General features: G+C 38.3%; 2 protein-coding genes across 4 annotated transcripts in view; both read right to left on the reverse strand.

Moving 5' to 3' along the window:
- Window positions 1-10,347, reverse strand: part of furina (furin (paired basic amino acid cleaving enzyme) a) — an 87,976-nt gene extending 77,629 nt beyond the window's left edge. The window contains exons 1-2 of one of the 2 annotated variants that reach the window (XM_084109145.1): window positions 9,856-10,347; window positions 5,642-5,966 (exon numbers count right to left, since the gene is read on the reverse strand). In XM_084109145.1, coding sequence (XP_083965271.1) covers window positions 5,642-5,818 — 177 coding nt within the window. In that variant the 5' untranslated portion in view covers window positions 5,819-5,966; window positions 9,856-10,347. Of the gene's footprint in view, window positions 1-5,641; window positions 5,967-8,369; window positions 8,477-9,855 lie in introns of those variants that run through there. The other variant, XM_084109146.1, reaches the window with a different exon arrangement.
- Window positions 10,348-11,580: 1,233 nt separating this feature from the next.
- On the reverse strand, window positions 11,581-26,915 carry LOC311079584 (stereocilin). 2 transcript variants are annotated; one of them, XM_084109148.1, is made up of 30 exons: window positions 26,832-26,915; window positions 26,316-26,461; window positions 25,100-26,233; window positions 24,264-24,288; window positions 23,674-24,166; window positions 22,300-23,181; window positions 22,122-22,184; window positions 21,527-21,652; window positions 21,031-21,197; window positions 20,761-20,947; window positions 20,562-20,677; window positions 20,355-20,487; window positions 20,096-20,278; window positions 19,335-19,373; window positions 19,090-19,260; window positions 18,826-18,975; window positions 18,227-18,285; window positions 17,911-18,034; window positions 17,466-17,548; window positions 17,246-17,381; window positions 15,897-16,093; window positions 15,661-15,751; window positions 15,423-15,582; window positions 15,176-15,345; window positions 14,938-15,093; window positions 14,708-14,850; window positions 14,468-14,616; window positions 14,265-14,362; window positions 12,261-12,408; window positions 11,581-12,079 (listed from the first exon to the last, which is right to left on the reverse strand). In XM_084109148.1, the coding sequence occupies exons 2-30, from the start codon at window positions 26,377-26,379 to the stop codon at window positions 11,991-11,993; spliced, it is 5,736 nt and encodes a 1,911-aa protein (XP_083965274.1). In that variant the 5' UTR covers window positions 26,380-26,461; window positions 26,832-26,915; the 3' UTR covers window positions 11,581-11,990. The 2 variants fall into 2 exon arrangements, with proteins under 2 accessions (XP_083965274.1, XP_083965273.1); XM_084109147.1 differs by having other exon boundaries at window positions 22,122-22,187.

A 26,915-nucleotide genomic window follows, 5' to 3' on the forward strand; every position in this document is an offset into this window, starting at 1 on the left:
GTGAAAGGAATTCAAGCAAGCTAAAAAGGGTTAAATAAGATACATGAACCACAGAAGAACACCGCGACAGCTACTGAGAAAAAAAAAACAGCGAGCTTGAAACATGTTTGCGGTTCCCATGAATGTGGCAAGTGCTGTTTTCAGACTCAAGATCTCCACAGTTACAAAGAGAGGCATGGGAACCCATCAAAAGCAATAAATCACTGGGACGGAAAGTAAAAATTATTTTGCAAAATAGTATTATGGTTGTGAGGACAAAAGACTAGATTTGTTTTTGAAGTTCCGCAATCCTCTCTTTATGAAGTAGATATTGCTTCTAGGAAGGTAAACCAGGTAATGGGGTAAAATAACCTTTGCATCCAGATACAATATAACCTGCATCTTGTGCTGTAGGCACAGAAATAAGGTTAAAGCAAACAAGCAAGACATTACGAGAACAGAAATCATCATTATATGAAAGCCTTCAAGTGACATGGAATAAAAATAGTCTGGAACAGTCGAGACAATTTCCCAACGACAACTAATTGGTCTGTACACACTGAAAGGGAGAACGTTGCGTGACTTCACACAACGGCAGCCAATTTGAACATATTTGATGTTTAGAGCTGCTTTATGTCATTTTTTGACTGTTCTAAAGCATAAGAATACCATAATATGTTAGCAGATATTTAGGAAACATGCTAAGTTCACATACTGGCTTCTCTGAAAAACAATGCTATTGTACAATTACTTTGAAATGTGCGTTCCATATCGGAATGTCTTTTTTTTTTTTTGGTCGGTGTGTTTCCGCCCACTGCCAATTTTCCAAATAGTGTTTCGACACCCAGTCCATTGCAGTCATGGAAGCCAGCAAACGAACTGGGTCAGAGCTTTGACCACTATCAAAGAACCAATAACATGCTACATTCAGTATTTCTCATTTGATTATTAATTCAAACTGAACCGAGTTCAACTCAATTCAATCCTATCCTTTATCTGATGATTACTCAATGAAACAACTGATCAAACTCAAAAGTTCTCTTGTTGTTAGCTTATGTGCTAGCTTGACTAAAAAGTTGTCTGTAAATAAAACATTAGAAATATCAGCTGTCCTCATCTAGAAAAACAACACAGCCTTTGTAACTACTAAATGAGTCTCTTAGTAATGGTAAAAAGCACAACATGGAGAAGAAAGCAAACAGCAGGACTGTATGAATTAGTGAAATTTGGCTTTGAACATTAATTTATAAGCTAGCAGGATGTAGGTTAGTAGGCAAGGCACTAAATGCAACTGCAAGACTCAAACTAGAACACTTCTCTCATTTCTATCAATTCATTTCATACATGCTTCTGACATCATTTTTAATCAGACATCATCTTAAGGGGATTACCAATATTTTTAAACTGCATTACTGAAGTTAAAAAATTAACTTGCTTACATTTTGTGTCAGTCAACTACAGAGGCACATTATCATGATATTGAGCAAGTCCCTATAATTCAACTTGTGCCTTGAAGCAAATCTACTGCCTTGTAGTCCTGGCACAATTGCGTGCCATAAAACTTCAGCTGCAGCCCAGGATCTTGCTTTCCCTCCACATCAGCGCAAACACCTGCAAGTATCCGTCTGGTTTCCCAGCTGTGAAATCCTTCAAACAGATTCATTTCTGGTAATCCAAGCCCTTGTTTTCCATCAACATAATAATAAAATAAATGGAACAAGGAATTTCTCACAGACAATTCAAAGTGATTTTGGGTGGGATTCATAATTGATCTTTATGGGAAAGTTGCCATCTACAACATACTACATTAAAAGTAAAAAAACACACACACAAAAAAAAAACACTATTCCAACATGATTTGGCCGTCTGTGAATTATGATCATGAGGGAATGAAAGCAAAGATAACTAAAATGGAACAGATGTCTCAGACAATCCTAAAGACTTCACCGTGAAACCATCGAGTCACAACGGCTGCCTAAACTCCAAACACAGGGGGAGGTAACAAAATGTATCCTGACCAAGCAACCAGGAAAATAATGAGATGATGTATCTGGATGGTGTCCAGGACCTAAAGGGATCCACCTTTAACCCACTTTTTCTTTGCAGACTTTGCCGTGCTCACAGCTTCTCTTCATAAATCTAATAATGGCACCCCTCAATAACATAGCCAAGTCATCTCATTTATTATTTCACTCTTTTCCCTCAGTCACATCGCCTCACTTAAAGTCCCCCTGTGGTGAAAATCAAGCTTTTAATGTTGTTTATATGTCTATGTGGTGTTTTTAAAATGCTTTAAGACGAATCATGTGCAAATTCATAAGTCAACACCATTGCTGAGTATTTTCTCCTTAAAACTGCAGTGAACCAAAGACAGTCTCAAAAACGCGGTTTGAAATCGCTGGTGTTTCTGACGTCACAAACTACCTTGTAACCAATCACGTCAACGTGTGATCATCAACGAGTGGATCTCTGGGCTGGTGTGAGTGAGTGGAGGCGGGGCTCATTTGCATATTCATAGAACCACATATACTAAAATGAGGCAAGGGTAGAGTTACATTCAAGCTATTTTAAGGCATGAAGAATTTCTTTATTATTATCCCCCCGGAGCAGCACTTTTATGATGGATGGATGCACTTTTTTGGACTTCAAAATCAAGACCACCATTCACTACCATTATAAAGCTTGGAATGATATTGCAATGATATTTTTTAATATAACTCCGTTTGTGTTCGTCTGAAAGAAGAAAGTCATATACACCTAGGATGGCTTGAGGGCGAGTAAAACATGGGGTAATTTTCCTTTTTGGGTGAACTATCCCTTTAAATATTTAACCGAAAAAATATTGAGAGGAAATTCTGTTAAATGTACACTCGAGAGCACATCAACGGCTTATTCATGCCACTCATTACATCACCAAAGAAAAACAGAGAGGGAAAAAACTACACAAAAGCATCTTCAAATGCACAAGAAAAAGAGCAGGTACTGTTTGGATAAATCCGAAGCTTTTCTCTGTCTGTAGAAGAAATCCTCCACTTGGAACACAAATGAGACATGTTAAAAACGTTAAGCCCACGGCACTAGTGTAACCAAACAATACGCTTTTCAAACTCTGCCAACAGTGCTGTCAGCATGTCTCATCACACAATGTGGGTCTGGGGCTCGGCCAGGTGTGATTTCTGTTCTGCGGAGCTGCAGCGGTCTCACAGTGAGAAAAACCAGGCTACAATCTTATTATAAAAGATCACAGGTGATTTACAGTGATCCATAACAGCTCGACAGTCCAATATAAACATTCTCAGTTTCAAGCTCAAAAGCATCCTGTGGCTTCAAGTTTGTTCCCCTTCAAGTTTGTTCCCCTTCTTACGATCATAACCAACAGTTTCAAAGAAAGCTCTGGCAATAAATTGCTGAATGTAATGATAATGCAAATCAAAATTACATGTTTAGTTCTTTAACATGAATCAAAGGGTTCTGGTAAAGTTCCAAAAAAATCATGAAGATCATCAGAAATAGATTTCAAAATAAAACTTCCATGCACAAGTCTACATGACTTTCTAGTCTCTATGGCTCAATAGAAGTCTATGGGATTTTTAACCCATTTATGGACACACTAAGCTTTTAAATAGTAGGCTATAGTAATAATAATGGCAATTAATAGTAATGCCTGCCTTGGCTGGTCCTACAAAACCAACTCCAGTTCTACCAATGATAAACGCAGAAATATGCCTGTAGTAATGCACTTTGGTCAGCTGCGAAACCAAAACCAACTCCAGTTCTACCAATGATAAACGCAGAAATATGCCTGTAGTAATGCACTTTGGTCAGCTGCGAAACCATCACTCAGGCTGCGTTTACACTGGCACGTTCTGAGCCACTTCCAAATGTGGTTTTAAATCAGATACATATCGGATATCTGAACATCTGACCTGCGTTTAAACACGTACACCCGGTTCCCCTTGGAATTCCCAGACACCACAAGAGGCGAGGGCGACGCATTTGCCACAAAGATAACTTTTTAATGCCACATTATGAAGCAGACGAGCCTGTATGCGCTCGCACTAAAACTCACAGCTTTTTTTTTTTTTGAGGTGGAAACTTTATATATGGTTGCAAAATTGCACGCACACAGAACCATTCAGGAGCATAGAAACTGGTTTTCAACCTCTGCCTCGTGAATTTTATAAATAAAACAGCTTCACTACGGAAAGATAAGATACATTATATTTCTCAGCAACAAGGAGATAAATTCGATCTAAACGAACTGTAGATAAAACAAACGAAAATTACCTAAATTTTCCAGACTATATCCATTCAGTCAGATTTTGCACTGCAAACAAAACATCCATGACAGCTTTTAACTAGTCCATGCTGGCAAATAATCATGGCCAATCAACTATTATATACCATTATATAAATAATTCTAGTAAGGACATTCAAAATCTGAAAGTCAACCATGTCGCATAGTAAAGCGATCACCAACAGAATAATTTTGGATGGGGATTAACGTAAACAGAAATCGGATACCAGTCATGTCTAAAAGTGAAGGTAAACAGGCGGGACCACAAGAAAAATGGATATATGGTCAAAAGACCAGATCATGAATAAACCTGAGCATAGAAGCTGCATTTTTAAAGCTGCGCACACACGCTGCCTCGCAACACTAAAAATGGCAGCGTTATTAGTTCATCTCTCAAGAGATACAGGACTGAATGCCAGCGTGGACCCTGAGGCATTCATTTTCAGCAATTACTAACCGCAGCATATTCAGTGCTCCCGACAATGCGTGCAAGGATCCATTCATCACCTGGCTTTACAGTACCATCTGGACACAGGGCTGTTTGCGTTTTAAAGTGAACCCATTACTAGAGGGTGGGCTGTAATATACATCTAAATTAATCATCTAACCTAATGAATTGACTCTCGACTGCTATGATGTGCTTTCAATTACTTATGGTAAATGAAAAATCGGATCAGTTTTGTTCAAGAGCAGGAAGTTGCAAAACTGTCTAATCGAAACAAAACCTATAGGTTTTGCATGTTAAAAAAAAAAAAAATTGTATCGCGGTCAGGAAGTGAGGTAGCAGCGCATTCCACACAAGTCTACAGTCAAGTCAAGGGCATGTTACAAGCTGAGAATATCAAATGACAACCGGAGAAAGAGGAAGATGTTTTATGCATTCCTTCAGAGAGAGTCAGAGCATTCAGACGTAACATGCAGGAAATATTCAAAATTCATGATGAGTTCTACAGAATGGGGTGGTGAGAGGAAGAAAAGGACAAAATCTGCATCTTTACAAATTAGAATCTCATGGTGCAGCGGCAGCAAGCTTTAAAAGTTCTCTTCAAAGTCAAGTGGACAGTCAGTGTTTGAGACCCTCTCTTCTGTGGGGGTGTCGACACAAGACACGTAAAGTGCGGCCTTGGCTGAAAGTATACAAATGGCCGAGAGCGGAAATATATGCTAATACGGGACAGTCCGTCAGTGGTTGTGGACGGAGTCATATTGCTCAGAAAATCCAAACGGCTTAAAAATAAAAGCAGTTCAATAGGCCTTAACACCTTTCATTTTAAAAATGAACACATGGATGCACATAGATGAGCAAGCCAACCAACCCAAGTGAGCCAAACATACAATAATTACTTGTCTGAACATAACACTCACATTCCCGTGGTTTACAAAGCCATGCTTGCTAGCAATCCGGTTAGCTTCCTGCTCTCCCCCTGTGATGTGGACAGCCCATGCGTTGGTGTAAACCTTCTCTCCAATGGATGGCTGTGGCCCAGAGGTCACGAGAATCAGTAGTGTACAGAGCGTCAATGAGGCAAGCCTGAGATCCATTAGACACAATGGAGGGAACCAAGGCAGGAGTTCCTAATGTCACCAAGTCCGTCAGCACAGCGGCCCACTGCTATATCTGTGCTGCCCCGGGCACATGCAGAGACGGAGCCGAGGAAGAGAGATGGACTCGGAGCGCTTCAGGAATCACCTGGGGAGAGAAAAAGATGGAAGATTGCAGAATGAGTCATTTGAGTTGCAGGTGCAAGAGAATAATTGAGGATATGAATCACAGATGAGCTTTAATACTGTGGAACTGACTAACTAGGCTAGATTAAAAATGAACAGCACACCCAAACTAAATGTTCCGGTGACAGCTAAATGCAGGGGTTTGATTCCAATCAGTTAAAGGACCTTAGTCGTATATATTTTATTAAATACAAACGTAAAAGAGGCTGTGAGGGAGTGAAGAATATATATTTTTTTCTATGTCTACCTGGGATCGTAGAGAAAATATTCAATTCGCATTTATTCACAATACATATTGTTTCAAAGCAGCTTTACAGAAAACGCATGTCTACATTACAATTTAGAGCGATCGGTTATCAGAGGTGACTGTGTCCAAGTTTAGATAGAAAATATCTAATACGTCTTTCCAAAAATCTTTCCAGAGTACAAAAAAAGTCTGAGAGTGAAAATTAAAGGGTGTTCACACTGACAGAGTGTGGCGAGCAGGACAAAAATCATTTTGTATTTGTTTATTCCCATAACAACGAACTGTGTTACACAGAGATTTGCAGGGATCAAGGTAATTGTTTTCAAATAGAGTTGACAATTTGAGGTGACTTGAGCAACAGCAAATTTACGCAACTGTACAGCATCATGTCACATGATCTGCCGCCTGATACAGCTGGATTGTAGTCGAGTATGAATGCCTGCGACTAAGCAACAGTAAATATATTTCTGCAACCGCCAGGGATTTAATCGCTATCCAACTCCCCTTTAGATCCAATAAGACATTAATACTGTACAACCATCAAAAGAAGCCAACTAAGTCTTTTTCGCTGAAAACGAAAAAAAAAAAAAAGGAATCTTTCTGACTTCCATAAATAATGTGCCAAGTCATCATCTTTGCTGGTAAGCCACCAGTTATCCAACAATGGGAGGGAGCACAGTTGACTAATTCTTCCACAGAAATATTAATCAACGTCCATGTTCAGTGACCGACTGTTGTCTCACTTCAAAACAATCATCCTGCTTCTCCTCTCTTATGACTAAGCAAACTCTGATGCAAGATTCTTGTTGACTTGAGGCTCAACTTGCCAGAAACTTGCCGTTTCATTAGGGAATAAATCAACGTACTTAATTCACCCTGCATTTTGTCCATTCATTTGTCTGAAGGCAGAGAAAAGGGTTTTTTTCGGAAACCATTTTCAGTGACTGGTGGGATAAGTTTGGCTTGCAATCTTATCGGAACCAAAAAAAAAAACGAAGAATAAAAACCCTTGCTTGTTCTAAACAAGTCTGGTTCGCTTCAGCAGAACTATATGATGATTAAATGTAGGTGGAGCGATTCTGTCCACACCCTTAATGGCCTATTTTACAAATCACATAAACACTTATTATCACACAGTCTCATTAGACAATATGTCTTTTTTTTGTGTTAAACGAGGGGCAATTGAAATTTTGTCTCAAGATCTGATAAGATAACTCAACATTTTCATTCTGTTTGACGTCAAGGCAAAAAACAACAACAACTACTGGTATTTCCTTTTAGGACAGAGATTTTACTCTATTATTCTACCTAACAAATGTGGAGCACATTTCCGTGTTGGCTCAAATGACATGTCCCCATTTACCTGCTTTTTGATAGACTCTCAGTGCCATTCCCACCATAACAATGTCAAAAGAATGCAGTCGGCTGGGTTAAACTGCACTTCATCGAAATTCAGACGCACTACCTGTTCTACCACAAATTTGCTCAGTACTATCAGGAAATAAAATATACGGTCATTTTTGAAAAGCACAGGACACTTTTGCAATTTAAAAATCAAAATGCTGTATAAAACCTTTATACTTGTTTTAATTGCCTTAATGTTTTCATTAAAAAAGATGCTTATATTAGTAAATCAATCTGCATTTTTTATCTTTTTTTTCAGATTTGAAAGCACAACACAGAAAAACAATCCAAATGACAGAATTCAGGCTATACGTAAAGCCTGTAATTGTATTACGAGTTTAGTAAGACTAATTGAGCATTACTGTAAAGTAAACAGCTGACAGATTTTTTGATCACCAAACACTGTTTATGAGAGCACAAAAATATTGCTACAAAATGTTTGACAACTGAATCAAATAAAGATCAATTTACTACACATACTAAACAAATTTAGTCTTCATATTCTAAGACCACAAAGTATTTCACATAAAACAATGCTTCAACAACCCCAAACCTTTTGCCAAAAAAAAAAAATACTTCACATGAAAATCTGTTTACAAGCAAGTTCTTAACATGGACGGTCAATTACTATCACACCAAGCAATACTCTACAGGTCACGTTTTCCTACACAATGTTTTTATCAGGTGAAGAGAAGAAAATAAAACAATACTCACTGAACGTGTGTCTAACCCAGATTAAGTAGGTTAAGCAAGAAGTGCGTAACTTTCCTGACAGCAATTTAAAGCTGCCCTGATCTCAAAGTACACCCACTCATGACATCACAACATGGTTAACACTTAACAGGGAGAGGAAACCGGCAGTGAGACGACTGACAGTAAGTGCGGACCCCACTTGGGAAAGAAAAACTCAAGACAGGATGCAACTTGTGGGACTTTTAGAAGCCCATTTTATCTGAATATTAAAGGGAATCTAAATGTTATCAGACAGCTGTACGTATGCAATCCATTCTTCATTTCAAAACACAAGTGAATGCTTTTTCCAAAGAAGAGGCAAACTTTTGTTTCCTGGCAAGCATGACACTGGGATTGGTAATGGATGAAACATTAGTCTCATGAGGGAAAAGAATGAAAGTATGATCACTTTTTTATTTTTATTTCGGCTAATTGAATAAAATAAAAACAGAAACAGGACAACTCTAACTTTAACATCAGGATCACAGCACTTTACTTTGATACAAATAATTTAAATTATATTTAAAAAGTTGAACGCTCCACCTTACAACAACAGCACACATTTATAAATGACTGTGACCATTTCCAAATGGCATATAGTCACTTAAAATAAGAATGAAACTTAATTAGACAGCAAAATATCAAACCAGTTGGTATCTGCAAACAAATTATGCTTTTCTCAGAACTAATTTTCTGAGACATTTTTGTAATTTAACTTTTATTCAACTGGTGATTTTAGGTATCAAAATCAAATCTTAGCCTAGTTAATTAGTTTTATTCTTGTTTTATTTGTCAAAAACAAGTCATGTTATTGTCAACCATCACTGAAGAAGACAGCTATAAATGAATAAATGAATAGCAGGAAATAAGTAAAAATTACAGCAATATAAAGTCGCAATGCAAGTTTTAGACAAAAAAGCACAAAAGTACAAAAGCAGTATGCACAAATTTTAGGTGTGCAAACACTAGTGAGGTTGACCTCTAAAATGTTAACGTTAACTTAACTTTTCCAAATATATATTTTTTGTCCTCATTTAAAATCTAAATAAACTATAAATTAACTTGATAAATGTGTTGCATGTAAAATGTGTTCGTGTTGTTGTAAAAAAAAATATATATACGAAACCAATTAGTATCCATATCGCAATGAAATTACGTTTTATTAAGTGTCCAGATACTTTTAGGTGGAACTGTATGTTTAATTTATAAAGATATTATAATTTATTTATAAATGTAATGCAGCAGCTGTGCAACGGTGTGTCTTTTAAAAAAAAAAAAAAAAAGTATATTCAATAGAACATGATATTGATTTCAGACGAAGGTAACGTTAAGCATTCAAAGAGGTAATCGTATGTGGTTCACATAAGTTTGTAGACTACTTAACGTTACTCTAGTACGGAACAAGTCACAAGCCTAAACCACCTTGTTGGTTTACTTCATAACTAACGTTACTGAATGAATATCTTACCTCAACAGCATCAGCGTCTAATCTTCCGTTTCCTTGGACACGACGTAAATCCAGTAACGTAAAACCTGTCCACGGACACGACGAAAAGTCCTCCGTGTTTGACTGACGACAAATGCAGTCCCAAAAACAAAGCTAAACTCAAGAGACCGACGAAGTAGTGCTGTCAAGAGGACAGAATGAAATGTCCTGGCGTACTGGACTGTCCTGAAGTCCACGCGCACTCATCTACTGTACAATAGGGAAACTTTGCGATAGGTTTGCTCGCTCGGTCGCACGTAACGCGACGCTAAGGCATCACTGAGACCCGGTTCGTCTGTGCCACCTTTGGGCCGATACGCCAACATAGTTACGTACGCATGCTAGAACGTTTCAAAACGGCGATATCAAGTAAACAAACAAGATATAAAAAAAAATACACATCTATCCAGGGGACTGGACTGGAGAGATGTCTACGTACTGCTTCTCAGGAAATACGTCACACATATACGCAATGAGAAGCGACGTCAGGACGCGTCCACTTGAGCGCGTCACGCGGTGTTTGATTTTCTGGCGCCATCTAATGGAAACCTGTGCGCAGTTCACTTTAAAAACACGATATTAAAAAAATATGATGCATAAAAAATCAAAGTACTTACAATATAAATATTGTATGATTTGAATGTAATTTTTATATCATATTTATTAAAAGTTTGCTGGTTTGTGTCCATTCAAATTGAAGTAAACTTCCATAATTATGTTTTACTATCTAAGGAAAACGAAGCACATAATAAACCACTGACTGCAAAAAGTAATAAACTGATAGTTTTTCACGTTATGTAATTATACCATCTACCATCTATCCCCATGTGACCCAATGCACCCCGTGTTTACTTAATTGTGGTATGTTGATAAAAGAAAACCAACTAATATAATTTCATGCTTTAATTGATTGATTTTATATTACATGTATGATGATAGGAACATGAAAAATGTAGACATAGGAATGAATGAATATATATATATATATTTATTTGCGGGGGTAAACGCGCATGCGCAGTTCACATTACATTAAAACCCAAAACGTGTTGGATTGTGTTCGAACTTCGCAGAATAGACAACAACTGTTATACTTGATCATGGAACTCTTGAGTGTTTTATTTATTTATTTATTTTTACAAAAATTAAATATGTTAATTTTCTTATTAAGCACTACAGCAGATCACCACTCCTTGAGTACGATGATGAAAAGCAGCCCTTCACGTTGGAATGCAAATTAGGCGGGTAAGTGCTTCCTCTCTCGCGCACCCATCAATTAGATTTGGAACATCTAACCACAGCTGACTTAATGATCCAGATAATGAAGCTCCTGAAGCCCAAACTCATTATGGTCACGTCAACTGGGATCACGTTTCAAAGTGTATATTTCATATTTCCCTTCTTGCTTGCCATAATTGTAACATTCAAGCATCGTTGGTTTGTTGACCAAAGGTCAAGCTGTTTTATTTGTCAGTGATCTTTGTGAAAGGCAATTCAATGGACTGACAATTCATTATGTAGATGGACAGTTCGGAGCTAACTGTATATCATTATGAATGCATTAGAAACTTTGAAATGCTTCTGCTCTTAATCTAAAAGCTACAGTTCTGTCTGCAATTATGAAAAGAAACATTCTTATTAGATTTGTTTGGAAAAGTCTCGGACATAAACTTAAAATCAATGCATTTTCATATAGTGCACAGAAAAAAAAAATAGAATCTGGCTTGTTTATTTGTACATTACTGAAGTATCAGATGAATCTGTGTACAGAACCATGCAAGAGACTAAATTATTGCACAAGTCTTGCATATATCATCAAAATGAAGCCTGCCGGTTTCACCAGAAGGACCAGTTGTGAATTTTGAATAAACATTACGAGGTAAAAAAAACAAAAACATTTTTTTAAAAATGTAAACATGCACAGATGAATTGTTCACAATAAGACCTATAGCATGCATTGAGAAAATACTGTAAATTTTCATTTCATGCTGACTTTAAATAATGCTTAAAGTTTATTTGTAAATTATGTAAAATGTTAGTTTTGTGCTTGAGTGGACATTTAATTATAAAAGTAAGAATTCAATAAAGAGGAACAAATAAATAGCCTTAGGTTAGAATCTTTATAATAGAATCCACAATGTGCAGACAAAAAGTAATAAACATTTTGTAAAGCTGCTGGCAAACCATAACGACGGAGCCTGGTTCCTGCCTGCAGAGACAAATATATTGGTTAGTAAAATGACAGAGTTATGACTACTGACAACTATATGCAATTCTTTCTAACTACCAAGATATATTTATTTAAGGATTAAAATAACTGCATGACAGGAGGTTAAGCTGTTCTCAGATCAGCTGAAAAGAATGGTTTGAACTAGAACGGTACAGCTTACCTCTGTGCTCAAGCATGAGTTCGCCTTCATACTGGGCCATGCCAAGTGCTTGCCTTTGTTCACTGTCTAATTCTGCCCACTGCTCCTCTGTCACAGCACACGCTTGTTCAGAGCTCAGCCAAGACAGCTGCGTGGCACTGAATACCACCTGCAAATAATGAGACGCATGTCTGATGATGAACAACTGTTGGCAAAGATTCGGGATCTTTCTTACGTTGATCTTTGGTTGGAAGCTCTTAGTTTCAGGTAAGTCATCTAAGAAACATAAATGCTCTTTAAGGCCCAGTACAAATACGGATGACCTCCACAATTATGTTGGTTTGGGGTTCACCTGATTCTGCTCAGATGCTTCTCTTTGGCTCGGTTTGCGTTTTCGTTGATCGGATCACAGGTGGACAGTGCTAAATACAGGTGTAAATGGGGTCTGAAACTTTCTACCACTTCCAGAGGTAGTCGAAAACGCATTAGATCGGATTGCTTTTGTAGTGTAGACGCTCATGTGGTCGAATGCGATTGAACAGGAACAGACACAAAAGTCCGCCTACGGACTTAATGAGTAAACATGATGGGAAGCATGGGATTTAAACTTTGTCGGCTGAAGACCCAAGTTTGGTTTGAAGACGAAAAAGGTACCAAGCACAATGTTCTCTCACCATTCCTGATTTCTAACACGCATTCACTGTGGTTTTGCGGCTATCAGAACAGAAACAAAAGCTGCTGCTCTTTGCATGTTTTTCCGTTGTCTCTGGTCGTGTATTCATATGTAAATTACGCAAGCTAATTTTGTCCATTAGATCATAAGATCTGAAAAAGCCCATAGATTTACCCACCCATAGACCCTCCTCTTGAAATCAGGACAGAAGTGCTTGAAAGTGGACAATAGAGATTAAAACACCAGTTGTAAACGGAAATGTGTCTCCCTCGTTTACTTGTGATCCGAACGCCCAAAACGCATCTTAATATACCATGTGTAAATAGGGCCTTAGGGGGTACTTTCATAAGACGTAATTGCATTCAAAAACAACAGAATGCATGAGTTTCCAGGCCTGTGGGGCTATTTTAATCCAGACATGGCATCCTCTTTCCAGCCAGCATTTCTATTTTTTTAAGTTGCCAGCCACCGCCAGCATTTTGGGTCATTTCCACAAAAATTTCATGGCCCCCAAAATATATTGTTTTATGAATATCTGAACGTGCAATATATCAAAAGAAAGAGCAGACCCTCTGCTTTAAAACAAAAAAAACCCTCTGTTTTATTCAAGCTTCATGCATTCTTTTTTTATCAACACTTTGAATGTGGGTAAGTTTCATAAAAAAGCAACATTCTGAGCAAAAAGCTGAGAAAGTCACGTTTTTGTCAAAGACTATGTCTGGATCAGATTCATTACGATGATCAAAACACAGATGGAGTAGATCGAGTCCATCAACACCCCTAAACCTTGCACAGTCCTAACCACTTCCTGGGCCAACTTTTCATTCAGTAATTTATGCTGTTTATTGTTGATGATCACATTATTTTTCATATTCATCTGCTTACATATGAGATAGCTCATTTTTGCTTCTTCTTTGCCTGTGTTTTGATCTGGAGAGATGTACTCATTTAGGAGATGCGTAATAGCGCCCCCCACCTTATAACAATGTTAACACGGATAGCCGTAAAAGCTCATCTTATCTGAATGTAAATGGCTGTAGCAGGGGTGCTGTAGATGGAAAGAATTGAACTGTTTTAACGTACAAACTGTATGCAGATTTCGCAAAGGGTTGTTGTGTGTTTTTGTTTCGTTGACCAAGAAAAAGCTGCTTGAAAGTGACTTCTGTATGATCTATGCTTCAAACAATTCTAAACTATTGACAATAGACAGATACGACAAATATGAGAAAAAACATACATAAAGTAGTCTACCTAAGGTTGTTAGATGATTAATTAACTATTAAAGTGTAACAATGAACAGAAGGATGCCAAATGAAAGAAAATAAATGAAAGCATAAATATCCATCACTCACAGACAGTTTTCTTGGAGGTATTAAGGTTATTGCTGTTGGCGTCAGTCCTTCCACTTGCTCTTTTATAAGTGCAGACAATACCATATCTTCCAGACCAGCTGAGGACAGAGAATCAATTTGTCTTATTCGTTTTAGGAGCCTGCCCATTTTGGCATGTGTATATTGTCCATTGAACCGATTGTAATCGAATCCACAGTCAGTACCTGCCAAAGTTCCAATCTCAGTGAAGACCTCAGAGCCCCAGCTGCTGACTGGACCGAAGCCCAGAGGATTGGATAGGCGTGACGTCAGCGCCTCGGTCTGTTGCTCAGAACACGGCAGTACCATCTCCCTCAGAAACAAAGCGGCCACACTAATGGGCGCAAACACAACACAATGCTTTCAAAGATTTTAAGGTGAATCATATTACATTTTGGATTGTGTACATAGATTTGTCCACTGACCTTAGGCTGAAAGGATCTAGACGGGAAATTTCAGAGGAACTGAAGCCACAAAGCAGATGTCCAAGGGAAACGAGCTCCACTACATCAAGTTCTTCAGGCTTCCGTTGAAGTCGCTTCATTATGCCAAGGACAACTGCTCTCATCTGTAAAAAAAATAAAAAATAGAAGTGATGTACAGTATCTTCCCTGTTTATGATATCTGGCTAATCCGAACAACTGCAAAAACATACTTTCTTTGTGCTCCACCCATTGAGGTCTCCAAGATGGGCCACCACCGCCAGATTAGACAAGTTGACAGCCTGTAGCTCTCTTTCCCCCATCTCGGTCACTATGCAACCCAGTTCCAACACCTGCTCTGGTTTAAGCTGCTTCACTGGTTTATACACCTAAAATAATAGTTGTTGTGTGAAAAAAAAACATTGAATAATCATTGAACAACAGTATCTGGACAAGCGCAAGCGGCTTAACTGGTCTGAGTTCCATCCAAAGTGCTTCACGTTGTTCTGCGTCAAGTGTGTCATCCTGACCAATGAACTCAACACATGTCTTCAGCTCCCTCCTCTTCATTCGATTCAGCTGATAGGACCTCCAGGCCGAGGGAAATGTCCCTTTAATGTCTGCACAACTTGGGATGGGCCCTAGTAAGCAACAATATATGATTTACCTATCCGAAGAGGTCATAAATAACATCAGATGGATTCTGTACACAACTCACCCCTTCTCATCCACCATTGACCTTTAATGATCCTGTGGAGGAGACCATTCATCTTTTCTCGTAGTCCTTTCAGGTCCAAACAAGCCTTTCCCACTTCACTGTTTTTCCAAAGCCACTGGCTCATCAGAACCTGTTCAACTGTGTCTCTACCTAAATCAGCCTTGAAGGAAAAATTTTGAAGATCAATGTGATGAAAGCTGAGCATTGGTCGAATGGATAGGCATGTGTTTCCCTTTACCAGTGGTAGGGATCTTATCTGCTGAGGTGAAAGGGTGAACAGAAGTCTTCCCACATGCTCAACATCCCCAACTGTCCATGTTTTTGGTTCTCTGTTGCAAACAACAGGGACTTTATCAAATTCCCAATAAATATGCATTTTGTATTTTGCTTGCTCAATGAGGAACTACATTTTTGCAGTTGAAGTCAGAACAAAGAGGTTGTCAACTAAATGAAAATGGAACAACTTTATCTCACCCCAGCATGCTCCTCTCTGTAAGTAAAGCTGATATTTGTCTGAAGGTGTCAGAGGGAAAGCAATATTGTTTTAGCTCCTCCAGTTGTAGTTTCAGGGCCTCTCTGTCCATATGAGACAACACATCACTGTCCAGGAACGGCAGAAGAGGGCCGAGCATGTCCATGAAGGACCCAGTGAGACCATCTTCAGAGATGCCCTATCAATGGAGACAAAAGGATGGAAAGTAGGAATTATGATTACAATTTATATTATCTAAGTCAGCACAATCTGGTTATTTGGCATATTTTACTTGATTTACACTATTGTTCAATTGTTTATGGTCAGTAAGATTTTCTTTTAAATATTAAGCATTTATGCAATATTGTCCATTAAATGTATTAAAAGTGACAGTAAAGACATTTATAATTTTTGACAATGTTACATTGATAATAATAAGAAATGTTTCTTGAGCATCAAATCAGCATATTAAAATGATTTCTGATTGATCATGTGACACTGAAAACTGGAGTAGGCTAATAGCTGTTTTGCCATTACAGAAATAAATTACATTGTAAAATATAATAAAATAAAAAACAGCTATTTTAAATTGTAGGACTTTATAACTCACAATTGCGAGTTTATATCTTGCAATTCTGACTTTTTTCTTGCACTTGCAAGTTTATATCTCGCAATTCTGACTTCTTTTTTCAGAATTGTGAGATATAAACTTGCAATTTCAAGTTATAAAGTCCTACAATTTAAAATAGCTGTTTTCTATTTGATTATATTTTTACAATGTAATTTATTTCTGTAATGGCAAAACAGCTATTAGCCTACTCCAGTTTTCAGTGTCACATGATCAGTCAGAAATCATTTTAATATGCTGATTTGATGCTCAAGAAACATTTCTTATTATGTTTATGAATTGCGAGTTTATATCTCACAGTTCTGACTTTATAACACAATTGTGAATTTCTGTCACGCAATTCTGAGGAAAAAATCATAATTGTAAGAAAAAAGTACAATTTTCAAAACTTATTTAGTGGTGTAACAAACTTCCAAACATAAGAGACTAATTTCAAAAATGTTACAAAAAACCCTCCAAACTTTTGAATGGTAGTCAATAAACCATCCAAACCACATCCATATATATTCCAGATTTTTGGAAATGCGTTTCTGCATTTTGCAACAGTAAAATTGGATTTCAATTATTTGAAAATGAAAACAATCATTTGGTGACTTTTGTCCACCTAAAACAGTTACTGGATGAGATCACATTCATCTGGGTCACTGTGAAATTTTAAAAACTCCTCCGCTGCATTGGATTCAGTCATGAAATTTTGAACAACTGCAATGATTTCGCTCTTACGAGTACATCGATAGCTTTCTCTGCTAAGGCCGTTTGCTTGTGTCGTGGTAGCTGCAGAAAGTCAATAAAGTGTTGTTGAACATAGTCTAGAACACTTAAGAATGAGGAGTTAGACAGGTGCTCCATCATGGTCAACCTGTGAGACAAAAATACATCAATAAGACCGTGCAAGTAAAAGAACAAACAAATGAGATGCTGGGTAATCAACTGCTGATCTTACGGTAATCTTGCAGCAAATGAGGGGTCCAAGTCATTTAGATCAATATCAGGCTGTTTCCGTAGCTCCACCACAATGCATTTCCTCTATTGAAACATAACATCAATTCCTTATTTTCTCTCCATTTGCATGTCTAATAAAGACATGGTAATGTTCCCTTTCCTACTCAGTTGAGTCATATACTTTCATAATGAAAAACATAAGTGAGGCAAATTACTTAAAGTACCATGAGCGATGTTAAATCATTTGATTATACAGTTATATTACTTAATCAAAATATTATAAACTCTGCATTTTACATTAGGACAGCAAAGGCTTTTAAGTCAAGTCAAGTCACCTTCATTTATATAGCGCTTTTTACAATACAGATTGTTGCTTTACATTGATGGCCATGTGTATATTTTAATGGTATTGTGTATATTAAAAAGATTGTTTCTCATATTCTTACCAAACCAGATCGAAGTCCTCCTGGCAATTTAGTGAGGAACTGCAACAATTCGGAGAAGCCCGACTCATTTACCCATAGCTTCAGCCAATCACAGCTCATGCCACCTGCAATACGACCTAAATCTCTTCAGTGGGAAATAAACATTTTTGTAAGAATGTTATTACATTTTAAAACAATGCATAATATTTGTGCTACAGATGTTTAGTTCCAGACTATGATGCAAAAAAGACCAGCATGAATTTCCAAAGCAAATAACTGGTAAGGCTAGTTGACCATTCAACAATCATAAAGTGTAGTAATGCTTGATATCACTTACAGTAGTGTCTCTCTTGTGATGTTTACGGTCTGCTGAATCATTTTGAACAGCATTTGAGCCTGTTGTGTCAAATACAACAAGTGAGTCTGAGAAACTGGATCGCCCTCAAGGTAGTATCTGATACACTTTTGGCTGAGACAAAGTCTCTTTAATGTGGGTGATTATTAATTTATATTGCCTGGTGGAGGCTATTGTACCACATTAAAATCAATTTGCTTGATGACAGTAGAGGGGCTCAGATTATTAATTTACTGAAAGGCTCCTTTGAAGCATGACAAATAAGCCATCAAAGAACTTGAGATCAGCTTTGTCTGGCAAGCGCAGTAGAGGGCACTGAATGTAATGTACAGTGTGCTAAAACTGAACACCAAGTGCTTCCATAATTTCCTTAAAATGCTTTTATGCAATTAAGGGGCGAAATAATACATATATGTAAATCAAATGTTTAATTTACATTTAACATTACCATAGTCTGATGCCTCTGGACAGTGTTAGCTGAAGGCTTACAAAATGTCTGTTTTCATACATCCAATACAAGAGTTTGTGAACTAGAAAAAAGCAAGCTTGCTAAAACCAAAGGTATGAAATTAGGGTTGTACCTGTTGATGAGACCAGGGCATATGCTTATACAGAGATATGTGTTGAAGAACTGTCTCTCCATTTAGATCTGACATTAATTTCTTCAATGAGACGAATGGAAGAAGACATTGCAGTTGCTGTGTTATATGTGCAGATGTGCGTTCCAGAGCCTTCAAACAAACGAAAATGTTTTCATGCACCAACAGACCAAACCAAATCTAATGCATACGCACAAATGGTAAATTGGAGATTGTTTAGTCTAAAATACAAGCAGAAGTTCAAACCTGTTGGAGTGCAAAATAGACCATCGCTCGATGAGCAGGTTGCAGGTCAGACAGCAGTGAACTCCAACACCGACAATCAGGTGTAGACTCGGGTACAACCAACTTTCTCAAGAAAGAAGGCCCCAGACCCAGGAACAATGGCTTCAATCTGCAGAGTGTGTTGGCACTGAACTAAACAGGATTGAGACTGTGAACACAAGACTCACTTAAAATAAGTATCATAATTAGTCTGGTATACAGCTTACATTTGTTTCTTCTGCTATTTTGTTCAGTATCTGGAATGCCTGCATTAAAAGAAATGGAAAAGGGTTCTAATATATAGGTGAAATTATGTAATGCACTTCCAGTGACTAAAAACAATATCATTCTATCAGGGTTGTGCAAAATTCAGAATTGAGAAATTGGCATCTGCCCAATGGACCCTTTTCACAGAATGTGATGATGTGTTTGCACAGTTACTAACATCTTAAATCTAGCAAAGTTATATTAATATTTTTAAAAAATTTCGATGTACATTTATAACAATATACATTGCGTTATATTACCGTGGCCACCGTAATCAAGCTCTCTGTATTTATTTTTTTCTGCTTTTGGAAAGTCATAGAAATGCTATTATAGATTTTTTAATTTTGCAATTGGATCAAATGGGATTGCAAAATTGATATTTGTTGTATAGTTTCCGTTCACCACTATACAAGTTTACTCGACAATGACTCTGAAAACCCTGAAAATGTGAAGTTCATTCATGAGTTGGAATTTGAAAAGGAATAGAACTCTATCCATCCATACATCATTTAGTTGTTCTATCTATTTGTCATTCTATCTGTATATATCTGTCTTTCATCCATAATTCAATGTGTCTTGACAAACTTTGCTTGTCAAGTTAATAATTTATATAATTCTACAATTCTGCCTGTTGTTCAAATTCAGGAATTAAATTGGAATTTAAAAGGCCTTCTCAATTCAGTTCTGAATAGTGCACAACCCTGCATTCTAATATGCTTACCTGTGCAGGTGGGAAAGTTGGCATGTCTGGCAGAGTTACCAGATCCAACAACTCGCTTGAGGACAACGGCTCCAAAAATGTTGCGCCCATTTGTGGCAACATACCATGTAATGAGGCCATTGCCGAAGCTGATAAGAAGCTGGCATTTAAAGATTTAAGGGCCATTCCAAGCCAGTGAGACAACTGCAGATAAAATAAATCTACATGAATTACACTTCAAACATTATTATTGCATTACATCTAAAAAATAAAGTCTCACTCTGCCACTTCCACTGACGTGTCCCTCTGACACACATCGAGCCAGCTGCTGCCACAGGATGGGTGAGAGATTTGATGAAGACAATAGCTGCTGTAAGTCCTCAGAGTCAAGGTAACATACAAGAACTCCTAACCTGTTGTGAGAAACATGGTGTTTTGTTTTGTACTTGTTATTTAATGTCAAATGATATTGAACTTGAATTTGTACCTCCTTATGTTGTCACTCGTCAGGTTCTTCCCCCTGCCAAAGACAGAACGAAGTACATGGTGCCCCCTTGTGGCATCCAAACTGCTGTTCCCCAGCATCTCCATTAAGGGCATGAGCTGTCAAACATTCAGATGTAACTTTCAGCATGTGAAAAGTAGAAGGAAAAAAAGTAGGATTTCCTGAAGGAGCCGTTACTTACTTGTTGAGATGTGAGCTGCTGAAAGTGACTGACTGGGAGATGTGGAAGTAAGGGTAGAATGGAGCTGAGGAAGTATGGAGGCCATGTAGGGACATCTCCAGCTTCGCTGGACTGCAACAGGCGCTTTACGAAGGCTTGTTTTTGTGGAGACTTCATCTCAGAGCTGTGATCCCTAATAGCCATCAGTCTGAAGCGATTGAACAAGAGTTGAAATCATGAACATGTGGAGAACTGAATTATGAGGATATAATTTCTATATGATCCACTTACACACTTTCATTGACCATGAGAGAGGCAGGGAAGGTCATAATGTCAGAGACAGACATGTATGGTATAAATTGGGAAAGGTCGATGAAAAGTTCCGGTGTGACACGTGGAAACTTGTGAATGAAAGCAGCTGTCATGGTTTCCATGGCCTCTTGTTCTTTTGGAGAGACCTGTGAATGACACCAGTTGAATGTACATATACTCCTAAGCAGGGATGCATGATAAATTGGTATTATATTGGTTAACTGATACTGTTGGTTAAGTCATACTGTTCATTATAGTGTTGCAATGCAAAATTACATGTAGCATTTAAAATTGATTTTGGTTTTTACTGTTTTATTTTTTAGGCAAAAAACAAATGATCAGTATCAGCCAGAATTTTATATGACTTTATCTCAGCCATAACATGAGAATTATCAGCTTTTCAGTATCGTCCAGATCTCACTCTTTTGGAATAACATCTAAAATGAGCTCAATCATGTAAAATGTTTTTGTTCACCTGTATAGTTTCCACTTGAAGTTGATCCCAACTCTGATGAACTTGGGAAAGGAATCTTTTCACAGCATCTTTTTCTGCCGACAGAACTACACTGCGAATACTCTCTCTAGGCATCTGTAGGTACTCCTTGGAGTATATAAATGTCAGCATTAGATTTTGACAAATGTATACTGACAAAATCGTGCAGTTTTGCAAGAAACATCTGTAACAGGGTTTCATTTATTAACTTCTTACAAACTAGCTTCAAGAAACAACAGTATGGAAAGTGATAAGAACTATATTTTATATGTTGGGTCTGAATTGGGTTTAACTCAAGGGTTTTCAAACTTGGTTATGCAGAAAAATGTAAAATAACTATTGAAATTGAATTATATTTTAATAATTTCTTCTAGTTTTAGCAAAATGATAATTATGGAGTCAACATGTCTTTATATCACACACAATTTTCTCACATATTAAAAATAGGTCTTTATAGCTATCTTCATATTTTAAAAATGGGGATTATTACATTTAGGACTCTCTTGCAATAAAAAAGTTTGAAAACCCTTTGGTTGAACTGACTAGGTAAGTTACCATCCAAGATAATGAGTTATACCTGCATTAAAAATCTTAAAGCAGAAGAGTTGCCTCCCCTCTGAATAAGATCCCACAGGACAGGCTGCTGGGGAGAAAAGGCTTTGAAACTCAATGCATCAAGCAGCATGGTAATATAATAATAAAATACTACTTGTTCTAGCATGGGAAGTTATGCAATTTTTCAATGCAAGACATACACTGAAACAGCTTAAAAGGTCTTCTTTTAAGGTAGAGTTTTGCTCTCTCTTCAGGTAGACGGCAACAGTGTGAAGTACACTTAAGGATGCGTCTGGCCGTAGAGTGGCCCAGAAGGAAGCATTGTCCTGGAGGCTGGACAGAAGAATGGCCTGACCCAGGCCCTGACGCACCTCCAGTTCTCCCTCCTCCAAACCCGCTGAGAGCCCTACCACAAAGTCCAACACTCGAAGCACGTAGCTTACTGTAGCCAACCAACCCGTGCGTTCATCCATTACTCCTTCGCATAGAGTGAGCTTATGAATGGCTTCTTGTAGAACGGGAAATGGGTTCACACAAAGTTGAGAAGTGTCAAAGTCATATGGTGCTGGCAGCATGTCAAACAGCTTCTGGAGGACACACTTGGCGCCCTGTGTTTCTTCAGAGTTCAAACAGTAATCTAAGAGCGAAGGCAGCTTTAGAACTAATGTGAGGTACAGTGTGGTGTTTTTGCAAATAGAGTCCTTCAAACCAGCTTTACTGCTGCAAAGTTCAAGGGCGGTGAAGTTCATAAATTGCTCTGCCTTCCAGTTTGAGTAGTCACAGTTGTCTATGTGGACACCATAAGAGTGATTAGGGACTTTGGAGCAGTACTCCGCCGCCCAGCTCCCATCTTGAGGCATTTGAGATGACTCATTTCCGCACAAAGAGGCAATAAGGGCTGTGTTATTGGGCAGAAAACACCTTCTAAAATCCTGGGCAGTTAGAGTTTTGCTGCTTAGCAGTGCTAAGCAATCCTCGGTGGCGTCTGGAGGAGATCCCCCAGAAACATCGCTGGAGAGCTGAAGACAGAGGTCATCAATACTTGACTGGTTGAGGTAATGGTAATCCCTTGTAGATTCTACCTGAGAAAATTTCACAGAAAAGCAATTCGGGCAGATTTAATTTAGGTGTTTAATCACATATAAACACACACACAATGAGCGCACTAACACAGCTTGTGTGTCGCACACTAAAACAAACTTCATTGGTTCTCACGCAGCAAGTCCGTTTGAGCTTCCATGTTTATTATATGTGAAGTGCTCTATGTATGTGTGTTGAACACTGTTTACATTAAAATAAAAGACTAAATTAAATCTGTTCATCATATAAAGGGGTCGTGTCTCTTCACAAAACTTGGATTAAACCACTAAATGACCATAAAAACGTTTTGGATCTTAATTTTAGTTACCTGTGCTTTCGATGGAGGGACAGAAACTTGACAAGTTTTATTTAAAATATATCTTAATTTGTGTTTCGAAGATTAACCAAAGTCTTATGGGTTTGAAACGACGTTATGGTGAGTAAACGATGACAGAATTTTCCCGGAAACATAAACTAAATGTAGCTCAATTTACCTTATGTGCATGTTGCAGCCAGAATGTAGAGTTGGCACACACTGTTTTGTTAAATTCGTGAGTGAAGTATTCGCTGCAAACGTGAGCCCAAAGAAAATCTTCCTCAGCTGCCGAGAGGTACCAAGCAGCATCGGAGCAGGTCGCGTGCAGGTCTACCCCATAATGGTTGACTTCAGAGTCCTCTGAGCCACCCTCTCCATCAAAAAGATTGCAGTAGAGGAAGACGGTAAAATTTGAGACCCCAGTGAGACCAGGGATAGAGGCATTACAGGCAGCTTCTAGAATCTCTGCTGAAAGTGAGGGGTTTGAATCACTCTGCTCATGGACTTTTAGCTGGGATTTGTGAAGTTTAGTTCTAGATGAGTGCTGAGGTTTCAAAGTCCTTGTTTCCTCTTCTGGAGAGGGGCAGGTCATTAAAGACGGCATTCTGGGTAAACCATCTGACCTGAAACCCATCGCTTGAGCGTTCCATGTCAAGTTATGTCTAATTCCCCTGTACAAAGAAGACAAAAAACTCTGTTAATTTATGATAATCTTCTTTATACACTTAGAAATGAGTTTGAAATGTTTCTGATTCTCGTGACACTTACCACAATATTAGCTGCCTGAGGTCACCTTTACAAAGAAACAATGGAAAAGTTATGGGTGAATAGTTTATTGAAACAAATCACAGATGATCGCAGAACACTGTTGATTAATTGAGGAAAATGGAGAGCCACGCACTGTATTATACAATTGGCCTTGATGTAACAGCATAGCTGTGCACATAATACCAGGAGAGTACGGTTACCAGCATAAAAGACAGAGGAAATTATCCAGGCTATAGAATTTAGAGTAACAAAGATCTGGTTAATGACTAACAATGCCATTGTGATTTCAGTCAGGGTTGTGCGACATTTATAATATAATTGAGATTGCTTTTTAAAATTAAATGACTTGCATTTGAATTGAAGTAACAAAAAGGATGCAGAACTGTAATTTGAATTTGTATGTAGAAAAGTAGAATCAAAATGAAATGGAAAGATGGCTGTAATTTTTAACTCAATAAGCATAGTGTGTCAAGAACTTAAAATTATGCTTAAAGTCTTGCTCGAAAGTTTTGAGGTTTGAAGGCTTATAGGCCTTGCAGACAGAACAAGATAGGGAGATCATGAATCCAAGTTCATTAGATAATGAATGTTACAGGTTAACTATATGCACCATATGCTTAGAGCAGGGTTTCTCAAACTCGGTCCTGGAGGGCCACTGTCCTGCACAGTTTAGCTCCAACCCTGATCAAACACACCTGAGCAAGCTAATCAATGTCTTCAGGATCACTAGAAACTCACAGCTAGGTGTGTTTGATCAGGGTCCCTCCAGGACCGAGTTTGAGAAACCCTGTGCTAGAGCCTGTTAAAGGCTAATAAAACAGCAGGACTATACTTGCCTACGGAACATCTTCCATGATGACTGTACTGTGATTCACCCACCATGATGCTTACATCATCCAGCAGTGCCTTGGTCATATGTGACACTTTTCTTCTCAGATTACTATACACACTGCGGCCAACATTGTGCAGAAATCCATGTCTGAGGTTATCCAAGCCCTGCAGGAGGGCGGGATTACGCTCTGCGAACTGTACTGCCCTTTCTCCTGCGTTTGACCTTGACAAAGCCTGAAGAAGCAGTGCATGCATAGAAGCAAGGCTCTCTGAATCAGTGCCCGACTTGTTCAACAAGAGCTGCTCCTCACGAAGCACCTCGGGTGGCACGAAGAAGGGTTTAAAACGCCCTGTAGAGAGTGTGGAATCTCTTTGATTGTTTTCCACACTCACAGGGTGTAGACTGACCACAGGTTTCCAGTTCCTGGTCTCCATAAAGCTGATGAACTGCTCAAGCCAGCTTAGGTTAAAGGCACAATCATTTCGTCCTTTCAGGACACAGATGAAACCCTGGAGACCTGCGACGGCCTGGCCATACGTCCCACTGACCATTGCTTGAAGAACAGTTTCAAACAAGGCGCTGATGGTCTTCCAATTCTGAGAAACAAAAGTCAAGATGGGTTTTTGTGGCTGGCGTTCAGTGAGGGTCAAAATGCTCTGTACCAACCCAAGAAGTCCATCCCAATGTGGGCTGCCCCTGAGCGACAGAAACAGATCCTGGAGTCTGAAGGTGGGTCGCGGGGGACTTTTCCCATCCCATATTCCAAGAGATGTTTCCCTTCCAGTCTGAAGAAGAGAATAGAGCAGGTTCTCCCAAAACTGGTCATCACTAAAAGGCTGCTGACGATCATCTATCTCTGCGCTCATCTCTTGCAGATACATGGAGATGTTATAAAGGAATCCTGACAGCCTGTTTCGATCGAAGGCTTTGTTTAAAGATGGGAGACTTGTGCTTTTCCTTGGCAGGACACCTAGAGACTTGAGACCTCCCATAATGCTCCTCACTATGGAATGAATTTGTTGATCCTTTTGTATTTCTACTGGTGGCTGTACTCGGTGTGGATTCCATCTTCCACCCTTCCTCCATATCTCAACAAGCTCTTTCAAAATTGCCTCCTTCTGGTCCTCTTTTTTGCTCGCTAACATGAGAGGAAGATTCAGTGAAGTTAGACTGTGAAACAAATTGAGTTATTGTACCAACAACAGCTAGAATTGTCTTACCTCCAGCAATGGCTGATACTTGTTCCAGTAAAAGCAAAATCACAACAATTCCCAACTTGCCCATCCTAAGTTCCCTTTGCCTCAAGTTAGCACGGACAAAGTCATTTTGTTGTCCTTGTAAGACTGCATTTATGTTCCTTTAGGAGCTGACAGAGACGTTCAGAGAGTAAAGTGTCACACTGTGGAGTGCACATGAAATCTTAATGACTATCCACTGTCACTTGGCTAAACTTTCACAAAGAAAAGTTTGCCCACTTTAAGTCTAAACCAAGTCTAAAACAATAAATAGTAAACAATTATTTTCAATTTGTTCTTTCTCAGTTTTGTCTTGAAAAACAAGACATTTAATTAGTATAATTAAATGTGGATTATTCATGGATTTGTAAAATACTATTATAAATTAGACTTAAAAGGGGTTTTGTAATAAATGCATTTAGTCTTGAAAAATAAAACATTCAATTCTGACAATTTCTAAATTTGTAAAACACTTTTAGAATTTTTTCAGTAGCTACTTACATATTAGCTGTTGTGTCTGTTTAATCCTGTCCGTAACTGTGAAAATAGATTGGATGTCTCTAGGATTGCGAGTGTGAGCTAATT

This window comes from Abramis brama (genome assembly GCF_963993115.1).
Source record: "Abramis brama genome assembly, chromosome: 3".
NCBI lineage: Eukaryota > Metazoa > Chordata > Actinopteri > Cypriniformes > Leuciscidae > Abramis > Abramis brama.